Raw genomic sequence first — 12,667 nt, forward strand, 5'->3', positions numbered from 1 at the left:
GTCTGTCCCAGAATCTCAAGTCCCAAGGACATGGTACTGAAGGGCAGGATGGACATTCAGCCACATTTACTAGTTCAACTGTGTAAACAGACTAAGGGTGTGTATCAAGTGATTCATTGAAATCCAGTTCAAAAGTTGTTCTATTATGGGACACAAAGGAAAGCCAGGAATAAACAGCTAGGATAGCCTTTCACTTCTGTACAAGAGTCCCTGCCACAGTGGCTTTTCCTCTCGGTGACAGGTCAGGGGTTTCTGCCCAGCACAGGGACATTAATCCTCCTCCTTCTCAATGTAGGACTTGGTGCTGACACGTGCCATCTGCCGTGCCAGGTACCTGTCCCGTGCTGACATCACTGTCTCCTCGTTGCTCCTTTTGGCAAATTTGCTCATGACCTCGGGTGGTTTCTGTGATGGTTCTTTCTCCTCTTTCTGCCCTTCTTCCCCAGCTTTGCGTTTCTGCTCAGACAACATCCCAGAGCTGGAGCTTCCCTTCTCATCCACTTCTCTGCGTTTCCCTTTTCTCTCTTTATCCTGATCAATCTCTCCATCTTTTTCTGAAGATGTAGGAGTGCCTTCCCTCCTCTCCCTGTATTTCTTTTCATCACTACCATATTTCTCTCTCTTCTCCTTGACACGATCTTCCTTTTCTCTGTATTTCTCTCCTCTCTCCTTCTCTCTTTCATTATATCTTTCTTTATCATTCCTTATTCTTTCTTTCTCTCTGTCCTTCTCTGAGCCCTTCTCCTCCCTCTCCCTTGCCCTCCTCTCTCCTCTTTCTCTGCCATGTCCCTCCCTCTCTTTTCTGTCCTTCCCCCTTTGTTTATCATCTTGCTCTTCCCTCCTCCTGTAGTGATCTTTACTGGTGTGATCCCCATGCCTGTGTCGCTCTTCCCTTTCCCTTTGGTGATCCTTCTCGTGGGTCCTACTTCTCTCATAATCTTTTTCCCTGTACTGTTCATCACTTCCCCTTCTGCCTGGTCTGCTCTCTGCCCTCTTTGCACCATGACTTGTTTGGGCCTTTGAGCGTGGCTCTTCCTCCACACTGGATGAGCTTGGAGACCTGGAATGCCTCTGGCTCTTGTGATGTTTAGCCTCCTCTTCACTGCTCACAGAGCTCTGTCTCCTCTTCTTCTTTTTCAAATTTACTTTGCTATCTTTGTGTCTCTTATCATCATCACTACTATCAGTTCCTAAGTCAGTATCAGCATCTGGATCGTTCTCTTTCTTAGTAGTGGGTTTCAGTCTTTGTCTTTCAGATGAGCATTTGTTCCTTTCATTGAGTTCATCACAACTGTCAGGTTTTTCTTCCTTTATCCTACATTTTTTTTATATTAGGAAAGAAAAAACAACATTACCAAGCCTGAAATCTCAGACTTTCACAAACTGACTTCTGGCCAGGATTTAAGCAAAAGATACTGCTGAAAAGTCTAAGAAAGCAAATCTGACTGTGGCTCGGGCTCCAGGAATCCAGTGCAAAGGATTTCTGTTCACAACACTTCCTGAGCTTGCAAATTAACACCATTTCAAATGATCTCTACACAGCAGGGAACCTCATCCTGAAGACATCACAGAGAATTCCTTTATTTCAGAGAGCTGAGTAACTTCAGTGATCACATCCTTCACTTAGGCTAAGAACTGAACTTCCTGATAATCCAATCTCAGACCCAGAAGATCTCTTGATGAAAGCTGCATTTTCTTTGTGATGGCAAGGACTAAACTAGTGACATCCAGGCTTAATGCCTGGCTTGAGCAAGGCTTACCCTGAGTTAATTGCCTCAAATGAGCAGTTGCTGCATACAAGAATCATCTCCTCTTCATCACATCTATCCACAGGGCAGAATCTTACCATCTCACCTTCCTAAATAATTCAGTCTCATCTCATTACTTTGCTTTGGAATGTGCATATTAAGGTTTTAAAATATTCCCACTGGATTTCCTTTGTATTTGATTCATTTCCTTTTCCCACAGCATCAACACTCCATTTATTTTTTATGAAACTGTAAATGTGGAGTAAGTGCAATTCTTTTCAGGAAATTCCTAGCACAACATCCATTCCTGTGCTCATTAGTCTACCTCATCTCCCTCATGATTCAAATTGTGTAATTTAACATAGATTGCTAAATATTATGTAAAGCAAATACATACTAGAATAATCCCAAGCAATATTACAAACCTGAGTGGCCTCTTGATACTTCTCAGACAGCATCTCTCTCCTGCTTGTTTCATTTCTGTATCACTGATGACCATTAGACATTTACCAAGTAATTCAGTTAATGAGCTGTATGAAGTAACCAGCTAACCCCACCTGTGTTTAGTGCTCTCTAATTCTCCTGTGAGTTTGGAATCACAAAAGCCTTCTGGAATCATACCCTACCTGGCTTCACGGAAGCTGCATTTAGGAGTCTCTTCTTCCCCTACCCTCTGGTTTAAAAGATGTCTGTAGAATCCACTGAGATCCCTCTGTTTGGTCACATCCAGGTATGCTGAGAGAGAGAAAGGAAGGCTGGATTGACTGTGCCACAAATACTCATCACACACAACTCATAACTGGTAGACACTATCAAGACTGCAATCCCCATCCTGGAGGTTTTCAAGTCCAAGGTGGAAAAAGCTTGGAGTAACCTGATTTGACCTCATAGCAGACCATGCTTTGAGCAAGAGGCTGGAACAGAGGATCTTCAGAGGTCCATTCCAACCCAATTTACCTTGTGATCCTCTATCCTATTCTTTTCCCCTGCTCCTGGGACACTGTACAGAATGTCTGAGCTAAGGACTGTAAGCATCACTGTACCCCAGGCTTATGAGTCTTCCCTCAACTACTGAGCCTTCCTCAAAAATTAAAAGCAGCAACCCAAATAGCAGTGATACAAACTTTGTAAAATGCACAAAGGAAAATAACAATCCAAGTGGGATCTGATTCAGGATCTGCTATCAGGTCCTCTTTGATTTTGATGATCTCAAGTCCCTAAAGTGATGAGATGACAATGCTGTAAATCATGTACAAGGCCACACTTCTTTCTAAGGACAATTATTTCAGTGTGAATCTCACCCTCAAGAGCTGATTCTCTTCTTTCTCTTTCCTCCTCCTCAGCCCTTTCTTGCAGCTTCTTCTTGTAGGCTGAAGTCACAAAAGCCTCTTTGTGAGCAAACTCTCCTCCTTCCATTTCACGCTCCTTCTGGATTTTTCTTTCCATTCTTTTTTCTTGTTCCTTCTTTCTAATCTCAGCTGCCCTGAGGATATTATGGATGTATCTGGGCTAAAGTAGGAGGGAAAAGAGGTATCATGCTCAGAGGTAATTGAGGTGGCTGAGAAAACACAAACTGGGATTGATGGAGATGTTGAAGAAAGTTGGGAGTGAAGAAAACTGACAGAAGCTAGACTAACATGTTCTCACTCTGTTTGATAGCTATCCAAAATAAACTGACATTCCCTTTTAGATCCCTACCATGGCACACTTCCCAGTAACAAAGGAGGTGGTTGTATTCAATCAAAACAGACATCCCATCTCTTTGACTAGGATGATTTTCATCCTAAGTGAAATTAAATGGGTTCTGATTTCTCATCCCTCTCTCTCTTGTACTGCAAGTCTTGCTCTTCTATGGCTGTTAAGGAGTGGGAAGGTTCCTTTTACACCCACAGAACCTGACAAGAGCTTTCAAATGAAATAGACTGAGCAACAATGAAAATCTCACTTGTCAGGATAATTCAGCAATGCTTTGAAACAAGGCATTGGGCTGTGGAAACTGGCTCACGTTTCACCAGTGGAAGTTAATTACTTCAGTCTCTGACAGCCCTCCCCTCCAGTAGCTCAGTGGTGAGGGAGGAGGGAGGATTTATCCACTGGTTTGGTAACAGAAGTCTCTGTTACCAGCAGTGGTTTTGGTGCAGGGCCCTTTGCCTCTAATTCTATTATCCCACTGTAGCATGCTCTTTGGAAAGACCCAGACAGCTATGCCCTATGCACATCATAAACTGAGTGGGAATCTTGGGGTCTGCTGCCCTCCAGAATACCTTGATCAGGACTCTGCAGTATCTGATGAACTAACAGTTTTGCCAAAATTCTTGCAAATTACTTCCTTATGTAACAGGATTTGAGCCTAATCTTGCATGGCCCATGGGAAAATGCATGTGGCTAAGCTCACAAGTTAAGCAGTCATGGTTATTCCAAGCAGACAGAGGTAAGACTACGTTTTCAGCTACTGACCTTTTTGTCACCATTTCCAGACAACATTTTGGCACTACTTTCTTTCTTCTTCTGCTGCATCTCATCATAAATACTGTCATACTCATACACTGTGGCATCTTCCTCCAAAGCCTTCTGAATCTCCAATTTAGTCTAAAAGAAAAAAAAAAAGAGGGGGGGAAGGAGAAGAAAAGATATCAAAAAATATTCCTAATATCTTTACTATTTTCAAATGTTTTATTCCTATATGGTGATTTAAACAGATCTATAGGATAAACCTACCCCTTAGAACACTGAGTGTAAATTAAAGTCAGTCTCTTACCTGTTTCATTGCTTGTTTCTTCAACGCTTCCTTCTGAAGACTCTCCCCCACCGAAGGCTGTAGGAAGGAGAATTGCAGACACAAACTTAATTGCACTGACACAGATCAGACTATTTTTCTACCATTCTAACAAACAACTATATAACAGTCCAATGACATAAGTCAGTCTCTCACTTCAATAATATTTTTCTGTGAGCAAGAAAAACTAGAAGTTCATTCACCAGCACAGAGTGAGCACCGAGCCATGAGCAAAGTCTGAAATACAGAGGTGCTGTTTGGAAAATACTGAATTCTTCCAGATGTGCATGTCATCAGAGATGCAGCAGCCACAGGCAGAGATTCTTACTGACAATCATCTGCATTCACAGTAAAAAACAACTATCCAAAAAGATCTGGCATTTATTTCATTTGATCTCCACCATTAGTTCTGTATTTTCAGAACTAAGAACATGCTGAACATCAGGTACTGCAAATGTTACTGCTTAGTTTCTCCAGATTAACATGCTAGAAAATAGCAATACTAATCTTCTCTAAGAAGAAACAGATCCTCTACTGAAAACGTTTGCTAATCATAGCCTTTAAAAAAAAAAAAAAAAGCTTTGCATTCTATTTAGTTTTTTCTTCTAATTAGTCTTGAACTAAACTACATATCTCTCTTTTCCCAACCCACAGATACTACTGTTTATTAAACAGATCCACTATAATGACAGGACTTGTGTCCTTGTTTATGTAATTAAATATCTCTTAATCTTTAAAAGCAGAAATAGGAAGGAAAAATCCTTTTGCATTTTGGCAGCTTCCCAAGTTTTGCAACTTTGACTAATACATGCTCTGGATCACATTTTGAGAGGACAAGGATTCTGCAGTTTGCTCTTGATAAAATTAAACCATGGAAACAAACTCACAGGAGCTTGGCAGTGGGGACTAAGATCTTCTGAAATCAAACAGAATTAGCACCATCTCAATTCAAGCAGTTCCCCTGAACACAAAGGCTTTGAATTCATGACCTCTCTTTCTTAACCTTTTAAAATTTTAACAGATGTGTCAACAAGGAAAAATACCAAGTGTTTTTCCACAATTTTCTACATAACAGACAGTGCAAATCTTTTTTCACTGGTTAATTTCAGAAACAGGGAAGAAGCTGTGCCAGGATGGAGTCTCATTAGATGTGACTGTGCTCTCTGTCTCTCCATGTGCCCTGTCACCCCCTTGGCCACACTGCTGCTGCCTTTGGCCAGCAGAAGTTCAGAATCAGAGAAACCTGAGACACAGAATAATCAAAATGCTCCTTCCTAGCTCTCTCCAAGGGAAGGACACACCGACAAGTAAAAAATGGGAACGTGAAAGGTCACATATTCCAACTTTTTCTGCTGCTTTAGTTGCCCCACGCAGACTTGGATGAAATCCATCTCTGGTTTCACCATGTCAAACCTTGTGGTTAAAGGACAATGATAAAGGGAAAGTGTCATGTGCAATCCTGCACTCTTTGTGTCCTCACCCCTGGACAGGAGCCTCTCTCTCTACCTGGCTGCAGAGCACACTCAGACTTCAGGAAGCTGAGCTCAGACATGAGCAATACAAAGTGGTGCTGGGGACTACACCCTGCCTGCTGCAGCCTGCTGACTATTTGGACTAAAGCTGGATAGAGTCTCTTATTTGTTTATGTAGCTGGTTGGTTGGTTGACTGAGGGAAGTAGATAGAGGATTATTTAGTTTAAAACAACCTCCAAGAATCCTGGCTTCATTCCCCTAGAATTTACCTCTGGCTTTCAAGACTGAAAACTGATGCGGAGAAATAGTTTATAATACTGCACTTGATTTTATGATGGACACTTCCTTTTGAAAATGCTACAAATGAGCCAGTATTAACTACAAACAGTCACTTGAAATCACTAGAACACACAGCAGCATTACACAGAAGACCTCAACTTCCTCCTGGCTCTTGGGAAAGAAGATGGTCCTTGGCTTGACATGTTGAGGGTCATCACTGAAGGTTTCCCCTATTGGAAACTCCTACACTGGTTTGACAGAAAGGGACCTAACAGCAAGGAATCTCCCCAGCACTCTGCCAGAAATCAGGGGCACAGTAAAGACCAAATACAATATATTTACACAATAAGCTTTAGTCCACCAAAATATCTGACACGGTGCTTAGAATGTTTTCCTTGTCTGCCTACATGAAAGCAAAGTGTTGATCCACAAAGATTGCATACACACCAAAGCAATATCTAACCCTCATTACAGGCCCTATGATGGTGAAGAAGTCCATCTGCCATTTGTCTGGAGTGGCAGTAAGTTTACAGAAAACAAACACCTTCCCCAATGGTTTATGGTGGACAATTTCCTGTTGTGCTGTGAGCTCTGATAGATGAGAACTTCCTGTCCTTTTGTATTGTTTTTACTTATCAACTGCCCATTTATTAAAGGCCTATAAGCTCAGCAATCTGTCTCATACTTTCTCCTTCCCTGTAGCCAAGCTATTCTTCTGAAGCACAAAGCTTCTAGTTCAATATTTTCTGGAAAGAGAAAATGTTTTAACCCTATCTTGTGAAACAACATAGAATCCATGTGAATCAAGGAACCTTTAGAAATGAAGCTCTCCAGTCTACCACTGCTATGAGACCCTGGAAGACATAGAAAATAGCCTGGACAAAACTGAAAAGGTTATTTAAAGTAAAAAAAAGTTATAAGTACCCCAGGCATTCAAACTGCTGATTGCTAGGAAGCTACAACCTCAAATCTGAAGCTGAGGATATCTTGTAAAAAATGTCACAACTATTACAACAGATGCTCTCAGAGTGTATGTGAGATATCTGACTTGTTTTTCCCCACTGACTGCCACAAGAAGGAGACCAACAAATTCTAACACAACATTATTCATGGAGTTATCTCAGATGAGCTGCCTAACCTGCCTCCTAAGGAAAAGCATCTGGGGTTGCTCCAAAACCCCAGGCATGGTACCTAGTGACAGAACATAAGACATCACTCCATTCTCTTTAAAACCAAAAGATGCTTCTGCTCTAATATAACCTGTTATGAAAGAGCCATGAGGAGGTTTTGCCCTTTAACACTGCCCTTTTGAATTCTCTATCTGCTGCTTTGCAGCAGACACAGAAAACAAATTACCTTTGTTTGAAGTGAAATCCATTTTAAAGGGAAATGAAATGCCTCAGTGATGTCAGGTAGATTATATGTAGTTTGATTTTAATCTCTCACTACAACCCTCTAGTTTTAACTGAACATGCAGAAAAATATGTGACCAAACAACAACAACAGGATGATGTGCAGAGTAAGAAGCACAGACAGACAGGTCAGAAAAACCAAAACTTACTTTTAACCTGAGCTGCCCATCCAAGGGCACTGCTCACCTAAACACAGAAACAGACACTTTGAGGGCAAAATTCATCTCACTGATTTGATGTGTCTCCTTTAGAATGAAGCAGGTTGTGCCTCAGAAGTCTCTGCCTCTCTGCTGACCACACAGGCAGCTCAGGGTAACCACCCATGGCTCTTGGCCCAGGTTGGTGACCCATGTGGCGACACCTCTGGAAGGTACAGATCTGACTCTGCTCATTTCATCCTTCTCTCACCTCACACTCTGAGATCTTTGGATTCATGACACTTGGTACCAAAACATGTTAAAATGAGCTACTGACATCCTCCTGTATAATCCTTAAGGCTTGCCCTCAGAGAGGCCTATACTATCCAACTACAGCCTGCACATGGAGGATCACTCAATGCATGTGAGACTCAAGGAAAATCCTGCAGGAAAAAACTGCAGGAAAACCCCCAAAAATCATGTCAGGCAACAAATTCCTCTCAACTCACACATGATATGAACTATAGGTCCTAGCAGATTATATGAGCCAACTCACATGATATGAGCCATAGGTCCTAGCAGATGATGAAGAGAAGGAACATGAAAACAAGTCACATACACAGAATTAGCTTTCCCTGGCACTCTCTCCTAGCTTCAGAAACCACATCAGGGACTTCCTGAACTGGAGGATGCACCTGGACCATTGTTTGACACCAAGAGCATCCCTTAATTTGACTAATCCATTTCTGAATCCATTCATACTTTTGGCCATGCCACAATATCCTGTGGCAAGGAGTTCCATACCTTAGTCATACATTGTGTAGAGAAAAATCACCAACTTCCTCTTGTTTAGATTAAACAAGTTTCTTCCTTAACAGAACCTACTGCTCATGAGGAATGGCAACATCACCTTAGCTTCCCTGAATCATTCTTGATTTTATAGACATCCTCTGGAGTTACACCTTTCCACTTCCTCCTTCTCAGAAAACTCTTTTCCAAGAGTCCCTTTAGTCTCCTTAGTCTTCTTTAGCATGAGAACTGTTAAAATACTCCATTTATCTTTTAGATGAGCACTAAAAAGCACCAAATGCAGCAAACACATTCACAGAACTGTCCACACTGACTCAACAGTTCCTTTCCTGAATTTAGCACCTACTGAGGTCTACCTACAGTTATTTTTGCAGCTACACTTTCCATCCTGTAGCAACAAATCAGTTCTGAAAGGCTGGTAAGGTATAGGAATGTAGGATGGGTAATTCTGACACAATCAAGAAACAGAAATTTTATCTGCTGTACCACAGAGAATTTCAACTAAATTCCAAAGAGAAAATAGAACATGGAACAGTGCACTGGGAATACTGACAAGCTACCCCTGAAAATGCAAAGCATGAATAAGGGAATCTATTTTTGGACAAAATAAGAGTAAGCCAGAATGGAAACTCATCCCTAAGATATCATAACATCTAGTCTCTACAACAGCCTTTCCTAGGGGTAACCACCTTCCCCCCAACAACTCCTCCTTATGAAGGCAAAATAATCCACAGCTATATTGGCTAGAAGAAACTGTAATCACCTGGTTTACTTTTTCCCCATCAACATTGTATCTCAAGAAAATTTCCACCCTGGATGTTCTCTTTCTTATGAACTAACCCAAAGATCATCTTCATCAGCAACTAACACCCATTAATGTACTTAGCCACAGGAAAAAAAAATCCAAATTCCTTCAGCAAGGACACAGGCAAAATCTTAATGAAATATGCATAGTAACATCAAAAAAAAGAAGGGAGCAAAAGTTTGGTATCTCATATATAATCACAGAGCAAGTCAGGTGTGCAGATTGCCCAGCACAAACTTTATTAGAGTTCAGTTAAAAATACATAATCTTCAGACATTTGAGATGTAGTTCTGACTGATAAGGCAGCAGACAGGAAATGAAACCCCTCCCAAATGCTGCTCCTTATCTTGAAAAGCTCTGAAATTATTACTAAACTAATAAAGTAATTTTGTTTTTTTAAAAAAAAAATCTTCTTTGATAAAGGCAGTTATGAGATTATTACTTTTTGCTGGGTATGTACCATAGTGATGAGCATAACAACTTTTAAGAGTCTTTACACCAGACTGGCAGTGAATCTCTCAGTCTGTCTGAGGGAGGACACTTGAGCTGTTAGGCTAAAAGTTGGCAGACAGCACCACACCTTAGTTTTACAGGAATTATGAGCACCCATTATTTTGCTTTAATGATTAGATATGAAGAGAAAATGGAGAAGTAAAACAATACAGGACAATCCCATGCTCAGGAAGGTTCCCTGTCCTACCATGTAATGTTGACTGACAGATTAAATTGAGCTCACTCCTGGGATCTGGAAAATGTGGGCTCAGACTCTTAATGTAGAAAAAGACACCAAGTTTCAGCTGACAAGGAAAATGTTCCTGACATTAAGAACAGCAGATCCACTGCCACCTCCACTGGCTGTGTCTAAGGGAAAGCCCCTCCAGAGCCATGGTGCTCTAAGTGCAGGGATGCACCTTTGAGGACCATGGCCAAGTGAGGAAGGAGATGAGATTTAAAACCCATTCCTGTGCTCTGTTTTCTGCACTGAGACAGTTTCATGCTGAGGGCTGAGTGGGTATCACTAGGAAGACCCTCAGGCCTTCCAAGCCCTGTCTAACAACAGCTCAGACACCTTCAACAGCAACACTGCAGATTCTGTCACAGACTCAGGGGGACAGAGGCTGGGAATTGCTAGATTCATGTCTTCTGTGGCATAAAATAACAACTGCTAATCCATAGAACAAAGAATTTTAAAAGAAATGTTTTGATGAGTCAGCAACTGAAAAGATGATTTGATGCTTTATTAGCATTGGGTTTTTTCAACCACACAAGAGCAAGCACAGAGTGAAGCTCAGTGTAAGAGCATCTCTAACACAGGTTCTGCTTCTCAAGTTCCACTGGGCCTAGTATTCAACTTCTTAAATGCTATGATCCTAGACTATGGGTACATGTAAAGTTTATTTTCTGGGGTTTGTGGGGAAAAAAGCTAAACATGGCACATAATGACATTATAACTAAAATATCACAAGGAATTCCAGAGTGATAAATCCCAGGAAATTGTAATATTATGTTCAGAGAGCAACATCCACGTGGAGAGTTAACTCCACAGCTGTGAGATTCTGTTTTTTATGTGTAAAGTACAAATCTACTGGCTTTAAATCCTTCAGAAATTGTGGGTTAGCAGGTGGGTTTCTGTAAGGGTCTAAACCAGTCCCTACTCCAGCCCTGGACACTCCACTATTCCAAACTTCCAGCGGCACGTCCAGGTGGGATTTACATGGAGCTCAGCGCCCTCTACTGGGGCAGGTACCGAGCGAATGTTTGAAGGTAATACTTAAGAAAATATGAAATTAAAGATTATAGAAAAGAACAATCAATATCAAACATCAGTAGAAAAGATCATCAATATCAAACATCTTTTGCTTTAGAACGTTAAGGCTGTACAGTTTTGTTTACAGTGAGTGCGAACAACATAAGTCATGGTGAAATGAGCTTTGGACAAAACACACATAGTAATACCCTTAAAGGATAAAATACACTGAACTACCACATTTCAGGGTTAATATCTGAGCAAAGCCTTTGATTCCTATTCATCTTTCTATTTCCAGAGGAATTCAGCAGCAATAGCCAACAAATATCTTCGTAAGTTACAGTTAACCTCTGCAAACAGGTTGTGACACGTGCTGAACTTTGGGAAGAGTTGACAGAAAGTAACAACCAACTCCTCACTTGGACATAACTTGCACTAAAGCAAACACAGATGATGTTTCACACCCAAATCCAAAGTGATGACACATCTCCCAGTGGCACTGCCATAAACTGGTGAAGGCATAAAGGGACAGAAATACTTTGCAGATTCAGGGGCAAATTCCAGAAGAAAACTGATGAACTGACCTCTTCATCCGACTCCTCTGCAAACACAGAGAGCTTCTTCGAAGCAAGATTCTTCTGTGGCAACTTTTTGGGCATAATGAGCCCATATCTAGAGGGGGAAAAAAAAGGTTACCTTTAGCATTATTTACAAGACACTTAGCATGTTCCAACCCCAAAATCTGCCATTCACCATTTTAGAAGCAAAAGATCAGCATCAATGTATCAAAATTAGATCTGAGCAGCCTTTGCAGCAGAGCACTCAGCCCTGTTACACATCTGTCTCCCAGAACTATCTTTTTCTATGCAAAGTTTGGATTCTCCTAAATTAGGGCACAAATCTCTCTTGCCCAGAGTTCTCCAAGGGATTTTCTTTTCTCAGAGGAAAAAAACTACTGTTCAACCTGAAGTGATACATTCAGTCTGCACCAGGCTCTGTCCCACAGCTGCGTTTGCAGGGCAGTAAGTTCACCTGCTTTGCTGGTGATGTAAACCCCACGTACAGCTACCGCAAAGGGCAGGATTTACAGCCAGATGATGTCGCATGGCAACGGGTTAACCGCGCGCAGACAACTCTCTGCTGACACAGCCCATCTCCGTGCATGAAACCACTTCCTTCGGGTACTGAGCAAGCTCTGAATCCAGGGATTTCTCCACCCGCCTTTCCCTGGGCCCATCACTGAGGTGGACACGGCGCGTGTGGCCGAGCAGGAGCACCCCACGGTTCTGAGGGTGCCACACACCCCCGTGAGGGCTCTTTGATGCCGTGTGCCCTCCCCAGAGGGCACCCAGGGCTGGGGCTGGGGGTGCTCAGCGGCCGCTGCGCGTGTGAGGGAACCCTGAGGCGACTCCTCCCCAACAACCAAACCCCGCGAGCAACACGGCCGCGGCCTCAAACGCCTCCCCAGCTTTGTCCGCCG

At 42.0% G+C, this 12,667-nt stretch overlaps 1 protein-coding gene across 1 annotated transcript; it reads right to left on the bottom strand.

Moving 5' to 3' along the window:
• Positions 1-270: 270 nt before the first annotated feature.
• Positions 271-12,341, bottom strand: NSRP1 (nuclear speckle splicing regulatory protein 1). The gene is made up of 7 exons (XM_009075027.1): positions 12,322-12,341; positions 11,772-11,859; positions 4,507-4,563; positions 4,206-4,337; positions 3,050-3,257; positions 2,375-2,483; positions 271-1,315 (listed from the first exon to the last, which is right to left on the bottom strand). The coding sequence occupies exons 1-7, from the start codon at positions 12,339-12,341 to the stop codon at positions 271-273; spliced, it is 1,659 nt and encodes a 552-aa protein (XP_009073275.1).
• Positions 12,342-12,667: the final 326 nt, after the last annotated feature.

Source organism: Acanthisitta chloris, unplaced genomic scaffold (assembly GCF_000695815.1).
Source record: "Acanthisitta chloris isolate BGI_N310 unplaced genomic scaffold, ASM69581v1 scaffold28775, whole genome shotgun sequence".
NCBI classification, from domain to species: domain Eukaryota; kingdom Metazoa; phylum Chordata; class Aves; order Passeriformes; family Acanthisittidae; genus Acanthisitta; species Acanthisitta chloris.